Raw genomic sequence first — 17,246 nt, 5'->3', positions numbered from 1 at the left:
AGTGCTTACTAGTTCCAAAGGCTGTTTTGTTCTGACCATATGCAAAGCCTGAATTAGTGGTAGAGGAGCTGAAGAGTCCTGTCGCACTGGAGGTGGCTGGAGAAGACCCAAACAAGCCAGCTGTGGTACCTGCTCCCACTTGGTTCTGCGGGCCTTTCCGGTTAGCCTGATAATCCTCTAAACGAAGTTCCTAGAAGAAGGGAAAGCATATTTCCTATCTTTACATGCAGCCAAAAAAATTATTTAGGAAACAATACTTAAATTTAGAATTCAATTTCCATGTTCACATAAGAACCATGACTAAAAAACAGAAAACTACAGAACATTAACTTAATATCGTTAGAGAAAAACACTTTCAATAGTGTAGAATGGACATTAAGATCCATACCGTAATCACTAACACTACAGGCCAAAGGACTAACCAATCTTAATTTTAATTTTCTTTTGTAAACAGTAGTACTTTCTTTTAGTAGAATGCTATATAATTTTATCTACTCCCACCCCAAATGTAAAAATTAGCTAAAAAGATCAAGGATTCTGGGATGGGGTGAGGGGGTCTCAGAAAATTAGGGAAAGAAGGGATGAAATTTAACATTAACAATTTTGCCTCACAGTCAGGGTGTTTCCAATAAAGCAAGTATAGTTTGGGATGCAGAGGAAGCAAGAGTTACAATCAGGGTTGACACTCAAAATATACAAGACACTATCACACACCAATAAGAATGAACAAACTGGGGCGCCTGGGTGGCTCAGTCGGTTAAGCGACTGCCTTTGGCTCAGGTCATGATCCCAGAGTGCCGGGATCGAGTTCCATGTCTGGCTCCCTGCTCAGCGGGAAGCCTGCCTCTCCCTCTGACGCTTCCCCCTTCTCAGGCCCTCCTGTCTCTCTCTCTCTCAAATAAATAAAATCTTAAAAAAAAAAAAAAAAAATGAACAAATTGTAACTTCATGAAACGCCATGGATAAATCCCACAATGTGGAAAAACAGACTTAAAAGCACATAATGCAAGATTTCACCTATATAAAGTCTGAAATGAGGAAAATATGGACAATCATGATAGTGGTTACCTTTAGAAGGGGGCGGAAATCGTGACTAGGGAGGCAGGGCATATGGGGGATATCAGGAATGCTGGTAATGCTCTGTGACTTAATCTGGATCCTGGTTACATGGGTATGTTCACTTGGTGAAAACTTACTATGTGGTACACTTAGGATTTTTCATGAGTTTATTATAAACATGTGCATGGGGTGTGCCTAGGTAGCTTAGTGGTTGAGCATCTGCCTTCAGCTCAAGTCATGATCCCAAGGTCCTGGGATTGAGCCCCACATCGGGCTCCCTCCTCAGTGGGGAGTCTGCTTCTCCCTCTGTATGTGCACTCTCTCTCAAATAAATAAATCTTTAAAAAAAAAAAAAAGAGTTGTGGAATATTCCCCAAAAAAGCAATCATTAAAAAAAAACAAAAACAAAAAAAACACGCATGCCATGCACACACACACTGCCCAGTGTAATGTGAGCAACATAAAATCTATTACAATAGACTACCTAGTAGAACTATACCAGTACTTACAAGCTGAATATTGCCCTGCCTAAAATATGTATGATTACATTAATTTAAAAAAATAATTTGGGGGGGCACCTGGGTGGCTCAGTTGGTTAGGCGTCTGCCTTCAGCTTGAGTCATGACCTCAGGGTCCTGGGATTGACCCCTGCATCAGCTTCCCTGTTCGGCCAGGAATCTGCTTCTCCCTCTCCCTTTGCTCCTCCCCTTCCCCTGCTCACTTGTGCTTGCATGCTCTAATAAGTAAATAAAATTTTTTAAAAAATAGTAATTTGGCTGTGGGGCGCCTGGCTGACTCAATCAGTACAGCATGTGGCTCTTATTCTCGGTTGGGATCGTGAGTTCAAGCCCCACACTGGGCATAGAGCTTACTTAAAAAAAATGTGGTTGTTAGTTTTTTACATAAACCCAACGTGAACCACTTGATCCTAAAAATAATCAAAACATTTTTAAAACCTGCTTTCCAATAGAATCAAAAGGTTAGGCTGGTATTTCTGTATTGCATTTTACTGACCTCTAGTGACTTGCTTTCATATTCTTTCATAGCAGTAATGCACTGGTGCTTGGTACTGATGTTAGTGCTAACTCCAGCTTTAACCATAGTATCTGTACCAGTTGGAGGCTGCAAAAGAAGATAAAGGCAAATCTGAAAGTCTGGAGCAAATGTTTAAGTCCAAACTCTAAATCCCTACTCTCACAGACACAATTCTTCAACCACTGAACTCTATAGTAACTAGTCCTGTAGGTCTTCTGCTAAATGAGATAGTTTCAAGGGTACTTAATTAAATATACTGCATTTCTGATCTCTCCTCTCCTTACATCAAGGTTATCTAAATAAATCAGTATCAGTAATAGTTATCAGATATTAAGCCCATAACCAAGCCATCTAATTATCTACTAAAATATACTTAAGGGGCACCTGGGTGGCTCAGTTGGTTGGGCATCTACCTTTGGCTCAGGTCATGATCCCAAGGTCCTGGGATTGAGCCCCACATTGGCTCCCTGCTCAGCAGGAAGCCTGCTTCTCCCTCTCCCTCTGCCCCTTCCCCCTGCTCGTGCTCTTTCTCTAATAAATAAAATCTTTAAAAAAAATAAAAGAAATAAATAAAATACACTTAAGATTACCTGCATAAGAAAAACTTTATCCAATTTACCCAACATGTACATTTAAACCTGTATTACTCAGGCTTAATTGCCCCCTACCCTGCTCTAAAATGTCTGCTTTATTTTATTTAATTTTTTGAAGTGTCTGCTTTATAAGTTGTTGCATTTAAGAAATACGGAAGCCTGGCTTTTTCCCTGTAACTTTATAAGGAAAAAGGCACAATATGTAACTAAAGATTTCTACATGTATTGTCGTTTTCTCAATTATTGTACTTTCCAAGAGATAACACACAGTATTTTTCACTATCATTTATATTTAAGTTTATATTAAATTTAGGGTTCTAAATTCAGTATGTTTCTAAATTCTAAAGTTCAGTTTTGAGGCATCTGGGTGGCTCAGTGAGTTAAGCATCTGTCTTTGGCTCAGGTCATGATCTCTGAGTCCTGGGACCGAGCCCCACATCGGGCTCCCTGCTCAGTGGGGAGTTTGCTTCTCCTTCTCCCTCTGTCCCTCCACCCTGCTTATGCTCTCTTTCTCTCTCAAATAAATAAAATCTTAAAAATAAATAAATAAAAAATAAATAAATAAAATAAAGTTCAGTTTCTAAATTATGACTTCGCCACCTTGCCTAAGAAATTCTTCATTTCCTAGAATAAATTTTAACAAGAAGTTAAGCCAAGACCTTTTTGTGCCAGATTTTCTTTAGGCTAACTGTACCTCCAGCCTATTCTAAGGATCTCCCAACCAATCACATCAAGTGGTATCTTATATCAAGTAGTATTCCATACATTTTCATTAATAAATCTTCCACTCTAATCCTCTATCAAGTTCTCTCAAAATAGCCAAGAAAACATCTAACTCTATTGCCCCATTTTGCCATTTCATCAAGAGAAGTTTTATTTTTCATTGGAACACAGAATATTGATGAGTTATTCCATATATCTCTTTAAAGAGGCCCTGTTCTTTTTAAAGAGTATTTTTTTAATTTAAATTCAATTAATTAACATATAGTGTATTATTAGTTTCAGATGGTAGAGTTCAGTGATTCATCAGTCTTATATAATACCCAGTGCTCATTACATCATGTGCTCTCCTTACTGTCCATCACCCAGTTACCCCATCCTCTCATCCCCCTCCCCTCCAGCAACCCTCAGTATGATTAAGAGTCTCTTATAGTTTGTCTCCCTCTCTGATTTTGTCTTGAAAGAGGCCCTATTTTCAATAATTTTTTTTAGTTTGCCCCCTCATTCCTTTATATAAGGAATGCTGATCATTCAGAGCCAAGTTATGAATGCAGTAAATACAAGTTCAACCTCATACTACCTACTGTAATCAACCTTGTGAATATAAATTTGGGTGGACTGAGCATGATTCAAATACACATAATCAAGATTTATGTTTCATGACTTTCCCACCTACTATATAAATATTTACAGATTTTGTTCTTAACACATCTTTCAAGAAGAGTGAGACTAAACTGTGCATAACTGGAAAAAGGAGAAATTTTACCATTCATCCTGCAAAGAGATATACAAATGGAAGAGTAATATATTCCACAAAGACTGGAAGGAAAGACTTACATTAAACTTAATAGTGGTCCCAGTAGGAGCAGCTGTAAAACTACTTGGCCCAAAGAGGGAGCCAGATGTGCTACCAAAAGGATTGGAGGTTGTATTTGTAGTACCAAAAAGTCCCCCACTGCTAGTACTTGTTCCAAAATCTGTAAATTAGAAAGAAAAATGAGATGGCAACAGTTAAGAATTTAAGAATCTGTAAGATATTTTGGAATTGGGCTTTCGCATCATAGGAGCATTACTTTCACATCCTCAAATTTTCTATCTTTCATATCTCCCGACCAAGTACCTTCAAACCTGCTTCATACAGACACATACATAATTCTAGGCTTCCAACTTTAAAGTGAAACAAAATCTGAATCCCTTTGTCAGCTAAGCATCTATAAAGTTCTTGTTGGGCAAACCTGGAAGACAAGTGAAAAGAAATAGTACTCTATTTCATCATAAATTTTATCTCATTTCTCCTTTCTTGATAAGACTCCACGCTGAATGAACCTTTCTGAAAACATCATAACAGACTTCAAAAGGGGTCACAGTATATTTTATTTACATACATTAAGACAAACACCTACACAACACCAAAAAGTTCAAAACATACAAATGATCCTATTAGAGCAACCAAACAGATTATTATAAAATTTTGCCCAGTAATTTAGAAAAATTAGTAGGCATGTTGATTATTTTATTTTATTTTTTTTTTAAAGATTTTATTTATTTATTTGAGACAGAGAGAATGAGAGACAGCATGAGAGGGAGGAGGGTCAGAGGGAGAAGCAGACTCCCTGCCGAGCAGGGAGCCCGATGCGGGACTCGATCCAGGGACTCCAGGATCATGACCTGAGCCGAAGGCAGTAGCCTAACCAACTGAGCCACCCAGGTACCCGGCATGTTGATTATTTTTTAGAATAAATCCCGATTGCCTTACTTTTCCAAAAAGCTGAATTTCAAAAAACTTACATAAAAGTGAATTTAACTGGGGCCGCCTGCATGGCTCAGTTGGTAAAGCGACTGCCTTCAGCTCAGGTCATCATCCTGGAGTCCCGGGAACGAGTCCCGCATCGGGCTCCCTGCTCGGCAGGGAGTCTGTTTCTCCCTCTGACCCACCCAGCTGCCCCCCCACAACTTTCCCTTTGTGAAATACTGATAGGGGGCTAACTTATTCATTCTGCTATGCTTTTGCACTGTGAATGTATCAACTCACAGGGCACACCTGTTCAACTAGTAGTGGCTACCTCAAAGTACTGTGTGGAGAAGTATCCCCAGGCCACATTTAGACTTAAAAGAGAAAGAAACCACCTATTAAAAACATCTGCTGGGGCGCCTGGGTGGCTCAGTCGTTAAGCGTCTGCCTTCGGCTCAGGTCATGATCCCATGGTCCTGGGATCAAGGCCCGCGTCAGGCTCCTCGCTCAGTGGGAGGCCTGCTTCTCCCTCTCCCACCTCCCCTGCTTGTGTTCCCTCTCTTGCTGTGTCTCTCTCTGTCAAATAAATAAATAAAATCTTAAAAAAAAAAAAAAAATCTGCTATGGGGCACCTGGGGTAGCTCAGTCAGTTAAGTGTCCAACTCTTGACTTCAGCTCAGGTCTTGATCTCAGGGTCGTGAGTTCAAGCCCTGTGTTGGGCTCCACGAGCCCACTTAAATAAAACAACAAAACATCTGCCATGGATAAGGAATGGAAGAGTAACCATGTCACATCTAGTATCTGTTATTCCTCCTTTAGTCTCTTATACCCAATGTGAAACAGAGGCAAGAAGAAGGTGCCCCTGCAGTACAATATGGCTGACTACATGCATTCCTCCTTGAAATTCTCCTCTCTTAACACCTATGACATTACTCTGGCCTGGCTTTTCATCCACTCTCTGGTCATTCTATGTCAGGAGCCTCTTCCTCTGCATATCCTTTGAATACTAGTGCTTCTTAGATTTCCAATCTTGGAGCGACATAGCCCCTTCCTTTCTAGCCTATTGCCATCTGGTGGAGAAAGGAGGTAAATGAACACAGGAAAAAGAAAAAGAGGGAGGGCGCCTGGGTGGCTCAGTTGGTTAAGCGACTGCCTTCGGCTCAGGTCATGATCCTGGAGTTCCAGGATCGAGTCCCACGTCAGGCTCCCTGCTCAGCAGGGAGTCTGCTTCTCTCTCTGACCCTCCCCCCTCTCATGCTCTCTATTTCATTCTCTCTCTCAAATAAATAAATAAAATCTTTAAAAAAAAAGAGGGGCGCCTGGGTGGCTCAGTTGGTTGGGCGACTGCCTTCGGCTCAGGTCATGATCCTGGAGTCCCTGGATCGGGTCCCGCATCGGGCTCCCTGCTCGTCGGGGAGCCTGCTTCTCCCTCTGACCCTCCCCCCTCTCATGTACTCTCTCTCTCTCATTCTCGCTCTCTCAAATAAATAAATAAATCTTTAAAAAAAAAAAAAAAGAAAAGAAAAAGAGGGAGTACATTCAATAAGCAAACCAAACTATTAGACGCAAAAGTCCAATGATGTCCTACTTACTTCCAAAGCCAGTTGGTTTATTTTGCGCAAAGGCATTGTTTTGGGATGAGAAGAGACTGGTCCCTGTACTTGCAGTTCCAAACAAGCTATTTGATGTTCCTGTTGATGTGCCAAACCCAAAGCCAGTGCTTGTGGAAGTAGCTGGCTGACTAAATGAATTAGTACCAAATAATCCTCCTGGATAGATGGAGAGGAAAAAAACAGTTAAATAGATGGATTGGAACCACTAAATGAAGTCCTATACCAGCTATAAATAAACCAACTGTATTCCAAGTAAAACCCCTACCTGGTTTGGTCTGTGAATTTCCAAACAGGCCTCCAGTATTGTTGCTAGAACCAAATGCAGATGTTCCAAATGCTCCTCCACTAGTAGTGCCAAAGCCAGTGTCTGAAAAAGCAAAATCCAGGGTCAAAATAAAATCTAAATCAGGTGACCTAATGAAAAGGATTTTAATATTTCTTAACATTTTGTGTTTGAATAGGATCACTGGTCTAATCTGAAAATAATTTTTTCAAAGTTCCATCAGACTACAAATTACAGAGTTAAAATTAAGCCAGACATTCTATTCATTGTCCCAGGAGAAAAAAACAAAGTGAAGAGGTGTGACTTTTCAATAAAGTTATAGATGTCGACAGGTTAAAAAAGAGTACCAAGGTAACTAATGATTGTGAGCTACAGACAAAAGTCAAGTCATCAAAATTAAAGTGTTAAATTCTCTCTAGGCATCATACATTCCAGAGTCACTGGGATGAATGATCCTTCTTTAGGGGAGCACATCAGAATGACCTGGGAAGGTTTTTCAGAATACACATGTTCAGGTTCCAACCAAGATTCTAATTCCATAGTTCTATGACAGGAAATATGTTCAACAACAACAACAACAACAAAAGGAAGGGGCGCCTGGGTGGCTCAGGCTGTTAAGTGCCTGCCTTCGGCTCAGGTCATGATCTCAGGGTCCTGGGATCGAGCCCCTTGTCGGACTCCCTGCTCAGCAGGGAATCTACTTCTCCCTCTCCCTCTGCCCCCACCCCCGCATCTTGTGCCCTCTCTCTCTCTCAAATAAAATCTTAAAAAATTTTTTTTTCTCTCTCTGCCCCTCTCCCCCCACCCCCCGGGCTCATGTGTATGCTCTCTCTAAAAAAATAAAAACGTATTTCAAATACCTTCTACAAATGATCAAAAAACCATGAAAACTCCAAACTTATTTCTATTTTCTTAGAAAATTCTAACAAGATCTTATCCGGTCATTGATCAAAGAGAATTTGTTATAAGACCAAAATATGAATAAAATTCCTATCTGAAGCTATCAGAGTGATGTTTTTTTTTTAATTTATTTATTCAAGTATAATTAACACACAGTGTTACATCAGTTTCAGAATCTGTATTTAAGAGTGTTTTTTGGTCTCTTTTTTCTCCATCTGTTTTGTTTCTTAATTTCCACGTATGAGTGGAATCATGGTATTTGTCTTTCTCTGACTTATTTCACTTAGCACTATACCCTCTAGGTTCAACCATGTTGCTACAAATGACAAGATCTCACTCTTTATGAGTAATATTCCATTGTATATATACCACATCTTTATCCATTCATCAGTCTGTGGACACTCGGGTTGTTCCTATATCTTGGCTCTTGCAAATAATGCTGCAATAAACATAGGGGTGCATATATCTTTTTGAATTAGCATTTTGGTTTTCTTTGGGTAAATAAGCAGTAGTGGAATTACTGGATTGTACGCTAATTCTATTTTTTAATTTCTGAGGAACCTCCACACTGTTTTCCACAGTGGCTGTACATTTCCACCAACAGTGGGAAAGGAAGTTCCTTTTTCTCCACATCCTCACCAGCACTTGTATTTGGGTTTTTTATTTCAGCCATCAGATTGGATTTGTTCTTAATAAGAATAGCTTAAGTTTTTCCCCTTCTTTTGTTCTTTTGTAAAACTTACTCTGCCCAAATGTTGAAGTTGTGCCAAAGCCACCAGTGCCACCCCCAAAGGGTGTTCCAAATGACTTATTAAACATCTTCAAAATGAGTCTTTGCTTCAGCAAGCTGAAAGAAGAAAAAATTATCACCTTTTTAAGGACCACAGAATACAATGTAATTCTTTCAAAAAATGTCACTGTACAAGTTTAGTCCCATCCAAACTATAGCATAATGTTCACTCTCATTCAATATCCTAAAACTCTATATAATAAAAGACCTTCTAAAATTGAGCTGAATTATTAGTACCATAATTTAAGGTTAAACTTCATATCCCACCAACTATCATCCCCTATTTAAAACAATGTTTTGTTTTGTTTTTTTAAGTTCCCTTTTAATGAAGATTTTGGGTCCACTATGCCAGATCTAGGAGGTTATCCACAATACCCATTAAAAATTACAATGAAAGGGCGCCTGGGTGGCTCAGGCAGTGAGTGTCTGCCTTCGGGTCGGGTCATGGTCCCAGGGTCCTGGGATGGAGCCCCGCATCGGGCTCCCTGCTCAGCAGGGAGCCTGCTTCTCCCTGTCCCACTCCCCCTGCTTGTGTTCCCTGTCTCGCTGTGTCTCTCTCTGTCAAATAAATAAATTTAAAAAATCTTTAAAAAAAAATTACAATGATATTCTGTTATCACAACCACCTGAGAAGTTAAAATTTTTGTCAGGCTTTATTTTCTGTATTTTGCATTATAAAAACTTTTTCTGCCCTATTTGGGGGGGTATATAAAATGTTGTAATATTAAGTGTTCTTTAAACTATGCACGTCCCTCCTACCATCTCCAGATCTGAGATTCTGGTGCCCTGACATTCTCTTTGAGATTACTTCTTAAGACCATTCTTTATGGTCCCCTACTTACCTATCTTTGTCTGGGAACATTACAGAAAATCTTTGGTGAAAATCCCCCACCTCATATGAATGATTCCTCTCCAGTATCTAAACCAGGCACTTAATGAGTTGGACCAAAGTGTTCCAACAAGTACAAAAGTTTGGTTTCCGCCCCTCCCCAGATTTGCATAAAAAAAAGTTAATCTATTCAAAAGTAAACACTGTCCCTCTGATAAATTTTCCTTAAACTTAAGGTATCTGCTACCACTTAGCTAGCAGACCACTGAGTAAACTATGTACTTTTAATAAAAATCTCAGGGGGCGCCTGGGTGGCTCAGTCGTTGAGCGTCTGCCTTTGGCTCAGGTCATGATCCCGGGGTCCTGGGACCAAGCCCCACATCGGGCTCTCTGCTCAGCGGGAAGCCTGCTTCTCCCTCTCCCACTCCCCCTGCTTGTGTTGCCTCTCCCTGTGTGTCTCTCTGTGTCAAATAAATAAAATCTTAAAAATAAATAAATAAATAGATAAAAATCTCAGAAAATAGCCAATCATACTTATCTGGATTTTGTGACAGGATGATTTTTCTATTATATACACATTGATGGAACAGTTTTTTCTTCTAGTAAAATCATACCTCATTCATATAATAGAATCAAACACTTAGAGGTGCTCCCCACAACGTTCTAGTGTTCCTTCAGTACTTCCAGTTATTCTAATAACCAAAACATTTTGTGCAACATTGGAAAAGATGAAGCCGTCCCTAAATACCTAATGGTTTTACAAAAATCAACATTCTGTCCCCTAAACTCCCCCCAGGAAAAAAATTCCAACACTTAGTTCTTTATCCCAACATCTGGGAATTTAATAATTCCAATTAAACAAAGCTCACTGAAACCAGTGGTTCAAGAGAGCCATATCAGAATTAGCCAGCAAGCTTTTCAAAAATAAAACCCCCCAGGCCCCATTCTAGAAATGAGGACCAAAATGTCCAGGGTTGGGATGTAGACATTTGTATTTTGAAAGGCTCTTCAAGTGACTCTAATGCATTCTCTTGGAACCAGAGGCTATATTTCACATAAACATCATTTCTCTTTTAGTAATGAGATCTGCTTGAAGTTTCCTGCCTTCTCAATTTAACAGGTGTCACAAAGTGTACAGATTGAGCCTTTACCCTATTAACTGGTGACTCTCCTTTCCAGGGAAAATATTCTTGGAAGTACTTAACAGAAGTCTAGACCTTTGTGGCTCTATCTATGTATTTGTTTTTCAACAGTTCATTTGGAATGACAGTTGTGCTAGGGGTTAGATGTCTAGACCATTTCATTTTGACTGCAATCTCTCTCATACTGCTGTCTTGAGTCACAGCCCCATCACATCCACTTCACTCTCTGTTGACTACATTTTTTGACCCATCATCAGCACAGCAAAAACTGAGGAGTAATAGTTATTACACTAAATTTGCCATCTATTTTCTTATTCATCCCCACAATCAGCAATCTGTTCATGTACATCTGACATCTATACAGCAGATGTATCAGAATTCAGAAGCTAAGTAATAGTTTTTTCTCTGTGACAGTCATCCTTATATTGAAGATTTTAGAGTTAATTTGGGCACTAGGTTCTACAGACCAAATCCATAGCTCCTAACAATCAAAATTTGCTTTTTAATATTCTTATCCTAACAGGGGCGCTTGGGTGGCTCAGTCAATTGAGCGTCCAACTACTGATCTCGGCTCAGGTAATGATCTCATGGGTCGTGAGATGGAGCCCCACGCTGGGCTCCCCAGTTAGCGGGAAGTTAGCTTGAAATTCCCTCTCTCCCTCTGCCCCTCCCCCTGTTCTCTCTGGGGTGCACACTAAGATACATAAATAATCTTTTTTTTTTTTTTAAATCTTATCCTGGAGTGCCTGGGTGGCTCAGTCAGTTAAGTATCTGACTCTTGATTTTGGCTCAGGTCATGATCTCAGGGTCATGAGATCAAGCCCCCCATCGGGCTCCGTGCTCATCAGAGTCTGCTTGTCCCTCTCCCTATGCTCCTCCCCTGCTCGTGCTCTCTCTTTCTCTCTCAAATAAAATCTTAAGAAACATAAAAATGTAAAAAATTTAAAAATCTTATCCTAACATAAAAACTTAACATCACACATATTTCACAAAGGGATTTTAAGTAGTAATAAAATATCCTAGGAAACACCTGTTTATAAGCTCTTATACATTATCCCACAATCCTAAAATGATGATATTATGCATCACTGTATTTTAAGGATGAGAAAACAGGATCAAGTGTTTACCGAGTTTCCCAAGGTCAAAGAAGTAATAAGTGGTAGAGCCCCAGTTTAATCTATCTTCTGACTTCCCATGGACACCCTCAATCCTAGGAGGGAACATACTAAGCAACAAACAAGAACATGTTTAGTATTAAGGAAATTCATTTCATCTGTTCCAGACCCAAGAACAAGGGACAACGCAGGGACCAAATCCAATTTGGACTCCTAGAAAAAAAGCTTCTCACTCAAGCTCAGCCTATCTTTTCGGGGATCTGGCCATGATGAGCTTGGCTTAGTCTTAAGCCTGAGCATACTGGGATTTAAGTGTTTAAAAAAAAAATTATCACCATGGAAATAAACTAGGATTTTGGAAACAGCCTCATGATTTTTATCATAATTGCTAGAAATTAAAGAATGGCTAATACAGTTAACCTTTTGTCCTTCAAACAAATCATTTTCTTGACTATGCTATGAAATGTCAGTGACTCAATGAAAAATGTCCCATTCACTAGACTTTCCCCTTCTAAACCTACTAATTCATTCTTTAAAACCTAGCTCAGTGGGTGCCTGGATGGCTCAGTCAGTTGACAGCCCCCTTGGTTTTGGTTCAGGTCCTAATCTCAGGGTCTTGAGATTGAGCACTGCCTCAGGTTCCACACTCAGCGTGGAGTCTGCTTGAGATTCTCTCCCTCTCCCTCTGCTCCTTCCACTGCTCATGTGTGCACATGTGCTTTCTCTCTCAAATAAAATCTTAAAAAACAAAAAACCTAGCTCAAGCATCATCCCTTCCATAAGCTTTCATAGCTCCTTCTAGCAATTAGTCAGTCATTCCTCCGAGCTTACACAACACATGATTCGTTTATAAGTATTAATCTTGACTCTGACTCTTCATGGTGGACACTGTGATAATACCAAATACCTGGGATTTGTAGTCCCAGCTGCTGAGCAGTACTACCAAAAGATAACACTCAGCTGTTGATCCTCTTCAGAACTGCCTCCACTGTAAGAGCTGCCTTACTCAGTGTCATATCCTCTTCCTAGGGTAGTCCATATGCAAAATCAGGGCCCTTCACCCCAACTTAATCTAATTCTAAAGGGTGTTCCCAGCTTCACATTCTCCACAGGATTGGCTGAGGCCTTCATTAAGATAGTATCACAACTCAATTTCTCCCTCAGCCCATTCCTCTTCTCTCCCAAGGTGGTGATCCCAAAGCACTCTGTAACAAAACTCATGCAACACTCTCTCTAATTCAGAGTCTACTTTCCAAGGAGCTCAACCTTTGAAACCTCCAACCCTCCCCAATACACAATAAACTTCTCCAGGACAGAGACAGTATCATTGGTTTACTATCCCAGAAACTAACAAAGGGTCTGAAACATATACAGTTGACCTTTAAACAATGCAGGTTTTAGAACTTCTGGTGCCCCCAAAACTTAAGTACCTAATAACCCACTGTTGACTAGAAGCCTTACCAATAACATAGTTGATTAACACATATTTTGTATGTTATGTACATTATGTACTACATTACAGTAAAGTAAGTTACAGAAAAGAAATATTAAGAAGGTCATAAAGAAGAGAAAATACATTTATAGTGCTGTACTGTATTTATTGAAACAATTCCATGTGTAAGTGGACATGTGCAGTTCAAACCCTTGTTGTTGGAGGGTCAAGTGTACTCATTTTCTAAACTAATGACAATAACCACTAATGTGTTTTTTAAACAAAGGCTGTATGATCAACGTATTTTAGAAGTAACTTCTAACTTAAAATCAAGTGTGATGAATTCTCAGAACAAAAGGAAACCATGAAAGGGAAGATTCTTGGTAGAATTTGTCATTTAAGAGGTTGCAAAAAGGAAGAGATCACAAAATGGCTGGATACAACCAGCAAACAGTTGTTTGGTTTGTTATATATATGGTCTATTTCACATATATATGTATGCGTGTATGCAGAAATGTTTATGTATGCATTTATATTATCTCAAACTAGCTGATAACATTTAAAATAGGGCTAGGTCAGAAAAACATTTTGAGTTTGAGTTTGTAACTTCTGATATAATCAGAGGAAGGACCCATACATTTAAAACTGGAAGAGCAGTAAGTGCCAGGAAGCACAACAGGAAGTCAAATGTAGGTCAGAATGTGAATAGGAAATATGAGGAAAAATTTGTGGGGATTTAGAATGTGAACTGGACCTTGGGGGACTAGAAAGACAAGAGAGGAAATAAACATCAGGATAAATAAGGTACACAGGTAAGAATGGGTATTTGTGTACTTACCCTATCTGGCCTTGTATTTTAACACCAAAGCTCAGCTTCCCTCATATGATAAGCATATAATAAATGAACTTATTAGTTCATTAGGTAGATGTCATCAACCTTAAATTACCCAACTACAGAAGTAAACCAGAGCACTCTGCTACATATGTAGCCAGGATACGGTATCAAGAATAGGACACCACCAGAATATTTGGACAAAGTTATCCTAGAGAGTTATTTCAAGTAAAAGATGTTTAATGAAAAAAAGCAAACTGCAAAAAGATACATTTGGCAGATTATGTAAAATAGAAAAAACAATACACTCTTATTCATAGTAAGAGTAAAAAGGGAGACTAGAAGAAATACATGAAAGTGGTGGCCTCTGGAGAAAGGCAGGTAAATGGTATCTGGGACAAAGAATTCAGAGGACCCAAACTTTTCCATCATGTTTATTTCTTCTATTACCAGCAACAACAACAAAAAAGATCTAGAGGATGCAGATAATCTGCACTATTTTTCTATTTAAAAAAAAAAAAAAAAAAAAAAAAGCTTTCCAGCCCCGGCCCCAGACGTAGCAGCCGCCAAGGTGTTGATGCCCAAGAAGAACCAAATTGCCATTTATGAACTCCTTTTCAAGGAGGGAGTGATGGTGGCCAAGAAGGATGTCCACATGCCCAAACACCCTGAGCTGGCAGACAAGAATGTGCCCAACCTTCACGTCATGAAGGCCATGCAGTCTCTCAAATCACGAGGCTACGTAAAGGAACAGTTTGCCTGGAGACATTTCTACTGGTACCTTACCAACGAGGGCATCCAGTATCTCCGTGATTACCTCCACCTGCCCCCCGAGATTGTGCCTGCCACTCTGCGCCGCAGCCACCCTGAGACTGGCCGACCACGGCCCAAAGGTCTGGAGGGAGAGCGACCTGCAAGACTCACACGAGGGGAAACTGACAGAGACACCTACAGACGAAGCGCTGTGCCCCCTGGTGCCAACAAGAAAGCTGAGGCCGGGGTTGGGTCAGCAACTGAGTTCCAGTTTAGAGGCGGATTTGGTCGTGGACGTGGTCAGCCACCTCAGTAAAGTTGGAGATGTTTTGTGTTTAATAAATTTGTAGCCAGAAAAAGAAAAAAAAAGGTAGGGGTGCCTGGCTAGCTCAGTTGGTAGAGCATGTGACTCTTGATTTTGGCTCAGTCACGATTTGGGGTTGTGAGATTGAGCCCTGTGTCTGGCTCTGTGTTGGGCATGGAGCCTGCTTAAGATTCTCTCTCTCCCAGGGCGCCTGGGTGGCTCAGTCGTTAAGCGACTGCCTTCGGCTCAGTCATGATCCCAGGGTCCTGGGATCGAGCCCTACATCGGGCTCCCCGCTCCGCGGGAAGCCTGCTTCTCCCTCTCCCACTCTCCCTGCTTGTGTTCCCTCTCTCTGTGTCTCTGTCAAATAAATAAATAAAATCTTAAAAAAAAAAAAAAAAGAGGGGCGCCTGGGTGGCTCAGTCATTGGGCGTCTGCCTTCGGCTCGGGTCATGATCCCAGGGTCCTGGGATCGAGCCCCGCGTCGGGCTCCCTGCTCCGCGGGAGGCCTGCTTCTCCCTCTCCCACTCCCCCTGCTTGTGTTCCTGCTCTCGCTGTGTCTTTCTCTGTCAAATAAATAAATAATCTTTAAAAAAAAAAAAAAAATTCTCTCCCTCTGCCCCATCCCCCTCACGCTAGCGATCTCCCCCCCTCTCTTAAAAAAAAAGGGGGGGGGAGTAATCCTAGAGATTGCTATGTATGGAACTTCTAAATCTATTCAAGTTCAAAGGCATATCAAAAAAAAAAAAGTTTAGGGCGCCTGGGTGGCTCAGTTGGTTAAGCCACTGCCTTCGGCTCAGGTCATGATCCTGGAGTCCCGGGATTGAGTCCCGCATCGGACTCCCTGCTCGGCGGGGAGTCTGCTTCTCCTTCTGACCCTCCCCCTTCTCATGCTGTCTCGCTCTATCTCATTCTCTCTCTCAAATAAATAAATAAAATCTTAAAAAAAAAAAAGTTTAAAGGCATATCATACATTCAAGTCTTTATCCTTTTAAATATATTAACCTGGCCTAAACGGAAATACTAGCTAACATTTGAATTCTTACTATGTCCCAGGCACTGGCCTAAGTACATTTTACAAATTATCTCATATAAACCTCCCAAGAATCCAAAGAGGTAGGTATTTTGATCCCTATTATACAAATGGTGAAATTGAGCATGATCACAAAGCTACTTTTGACTATTAGCTGTGCATAGAGAGCCCAGAACTCCTAGAGAAAGAACACTGACAACTAAAAGGAAAAATGACTTTACATTCACTATAAATAAGAAAGCTATAGGGACCCCTGGGTGGCTCAGTCGGTTAAGCTGCTGCCTTAGGCCTGGGTCATGATCCCAGGGTCCTGGGATTAATTCCCGCATCGGGCTCCTTGCTCAGCAGGGAGCCTGCTTCTCCCGCTCTCTCCCCCGCTGCTTGTGCTCTGTCAAATAAATAAAATCTTTAAAAAAAAAAAGAAGAAGGCTATAAAACCAAAATTTGGCAGTATTAATCCAGCACTATCAGGGGAAAGAGACATTTCTCTGGCAAACATGACAGTTCTAATCATCAGAAAGGTAACTGCTCACTCTTACAGAATGACAATTTATGTGGCCTAGATGAATTTTCCTGAAAAGATTAACCACTTTCTTTATGGATGGATGTACTTATACTCACTGCAAAAAAATTTTTTTTTGTAAGACATATTAAGAAAGAAAAAATTAAAATGAAATAGTCCTATACAGGAAGAGACAATGCCCTTAAATAATTTACTTTGTTCTTTGTGCTGATCTTCTTTTTAAGTAGGCTCCACACCCAGCGTGGAGCCCAATATGGCTTAAACTCACCACCCTGAGATCAAGACCTGAGCTGAGATCAAATCAAGAGTCAGGCACTTAACCCACTGAGCCACTCAGGGGTCCCTGTGCTCAATCTTCTAATTAGTAATTCAGACGGTCAGATACAAGAGGGGCTGCCTGGGTGGCTCAGTCAGTTGAGCATCTGACTTTGGCTCGGGTCGTGATCTCGGGGTCCTGGGATGGAGCCCCGAGACCGCAACAGGCTCCCAGTTCACCAGTGAGTCTGCTTCTCCCTCTCCCTTTGCCCCTCCCCCCACCTTGCAAGCTCTCACTCTCTC

The 17,246-nt window shown here is 40.6% G+C and overlaps 1 protein-coding gene and 1 pseudogene across 10 annotated transcripts in view; one reads left to right on the top strand and one right to left on the bottom strand.

Moving 5' to 3' along the window:
• The window catches only part of NUP98 (nucleoporin 98 and 96 precursor), a 116,846-nt gene that overhangs the window by 90,465 nt on the left and 9,135 nt on the right, over positions 1-17,246 (bottom strand). For all 10 annotated transcript variants that reach the window (XM_081798719.1, XM_081798724.1, XM_081798723.1 and 7 more), the window contains 6 exons: positions 8,679-8,782; positions 7,018-7,119; positions 6,732-6,908; positions 4,245-4,384; positions 2,074-2,181; positions 10-190 (listed from right to left, as the gene is read on the bottom strand). In XM_081798719.1, coding sequence (XP_081654845.1) covers positions 10-190; positions 2,074-2,181; positions 4,245-4,384; positions 6,732-6,908; positions 7,018-7,119; positions 8,679-8,754 — 784 coding nt within the window. In that variant the 5' untranslated portion in view covers positions 8,755-8,782. The remainder of the gene's footprint in view (positions 1-9; positions 191-2,073; positions 2,182-4,244; positions 4,385-6,731; positions 6,909-7,017; positions 7,120-8,678; positions 8,783-17,246) is intronic.
• On the top strand, positions 13,318-15,197 carry LOC145716022 (small ribosomal subunit protein eS10 pseudogene; annotated as a pseudogene).

Source organism: Leptonychotes weddellii, chromosome 11, assembly GCF_054177405.1.
Source record: "Leptonychotes weddellii isolate Sample4059 chromosome 11, ASM5417740v2, whole genome shotgun sequence".
NCBI classification, from domain to species: domain Eukaryota; kingdom Metazoa; phylum Chordata; class Mammalia; order Carnivora; family Phocidae; genus Leptonychotes; species Leptonychotes weddellii.
This window is presented reverse-complemented; position numbering and strand designations above follow the sequence as displayed.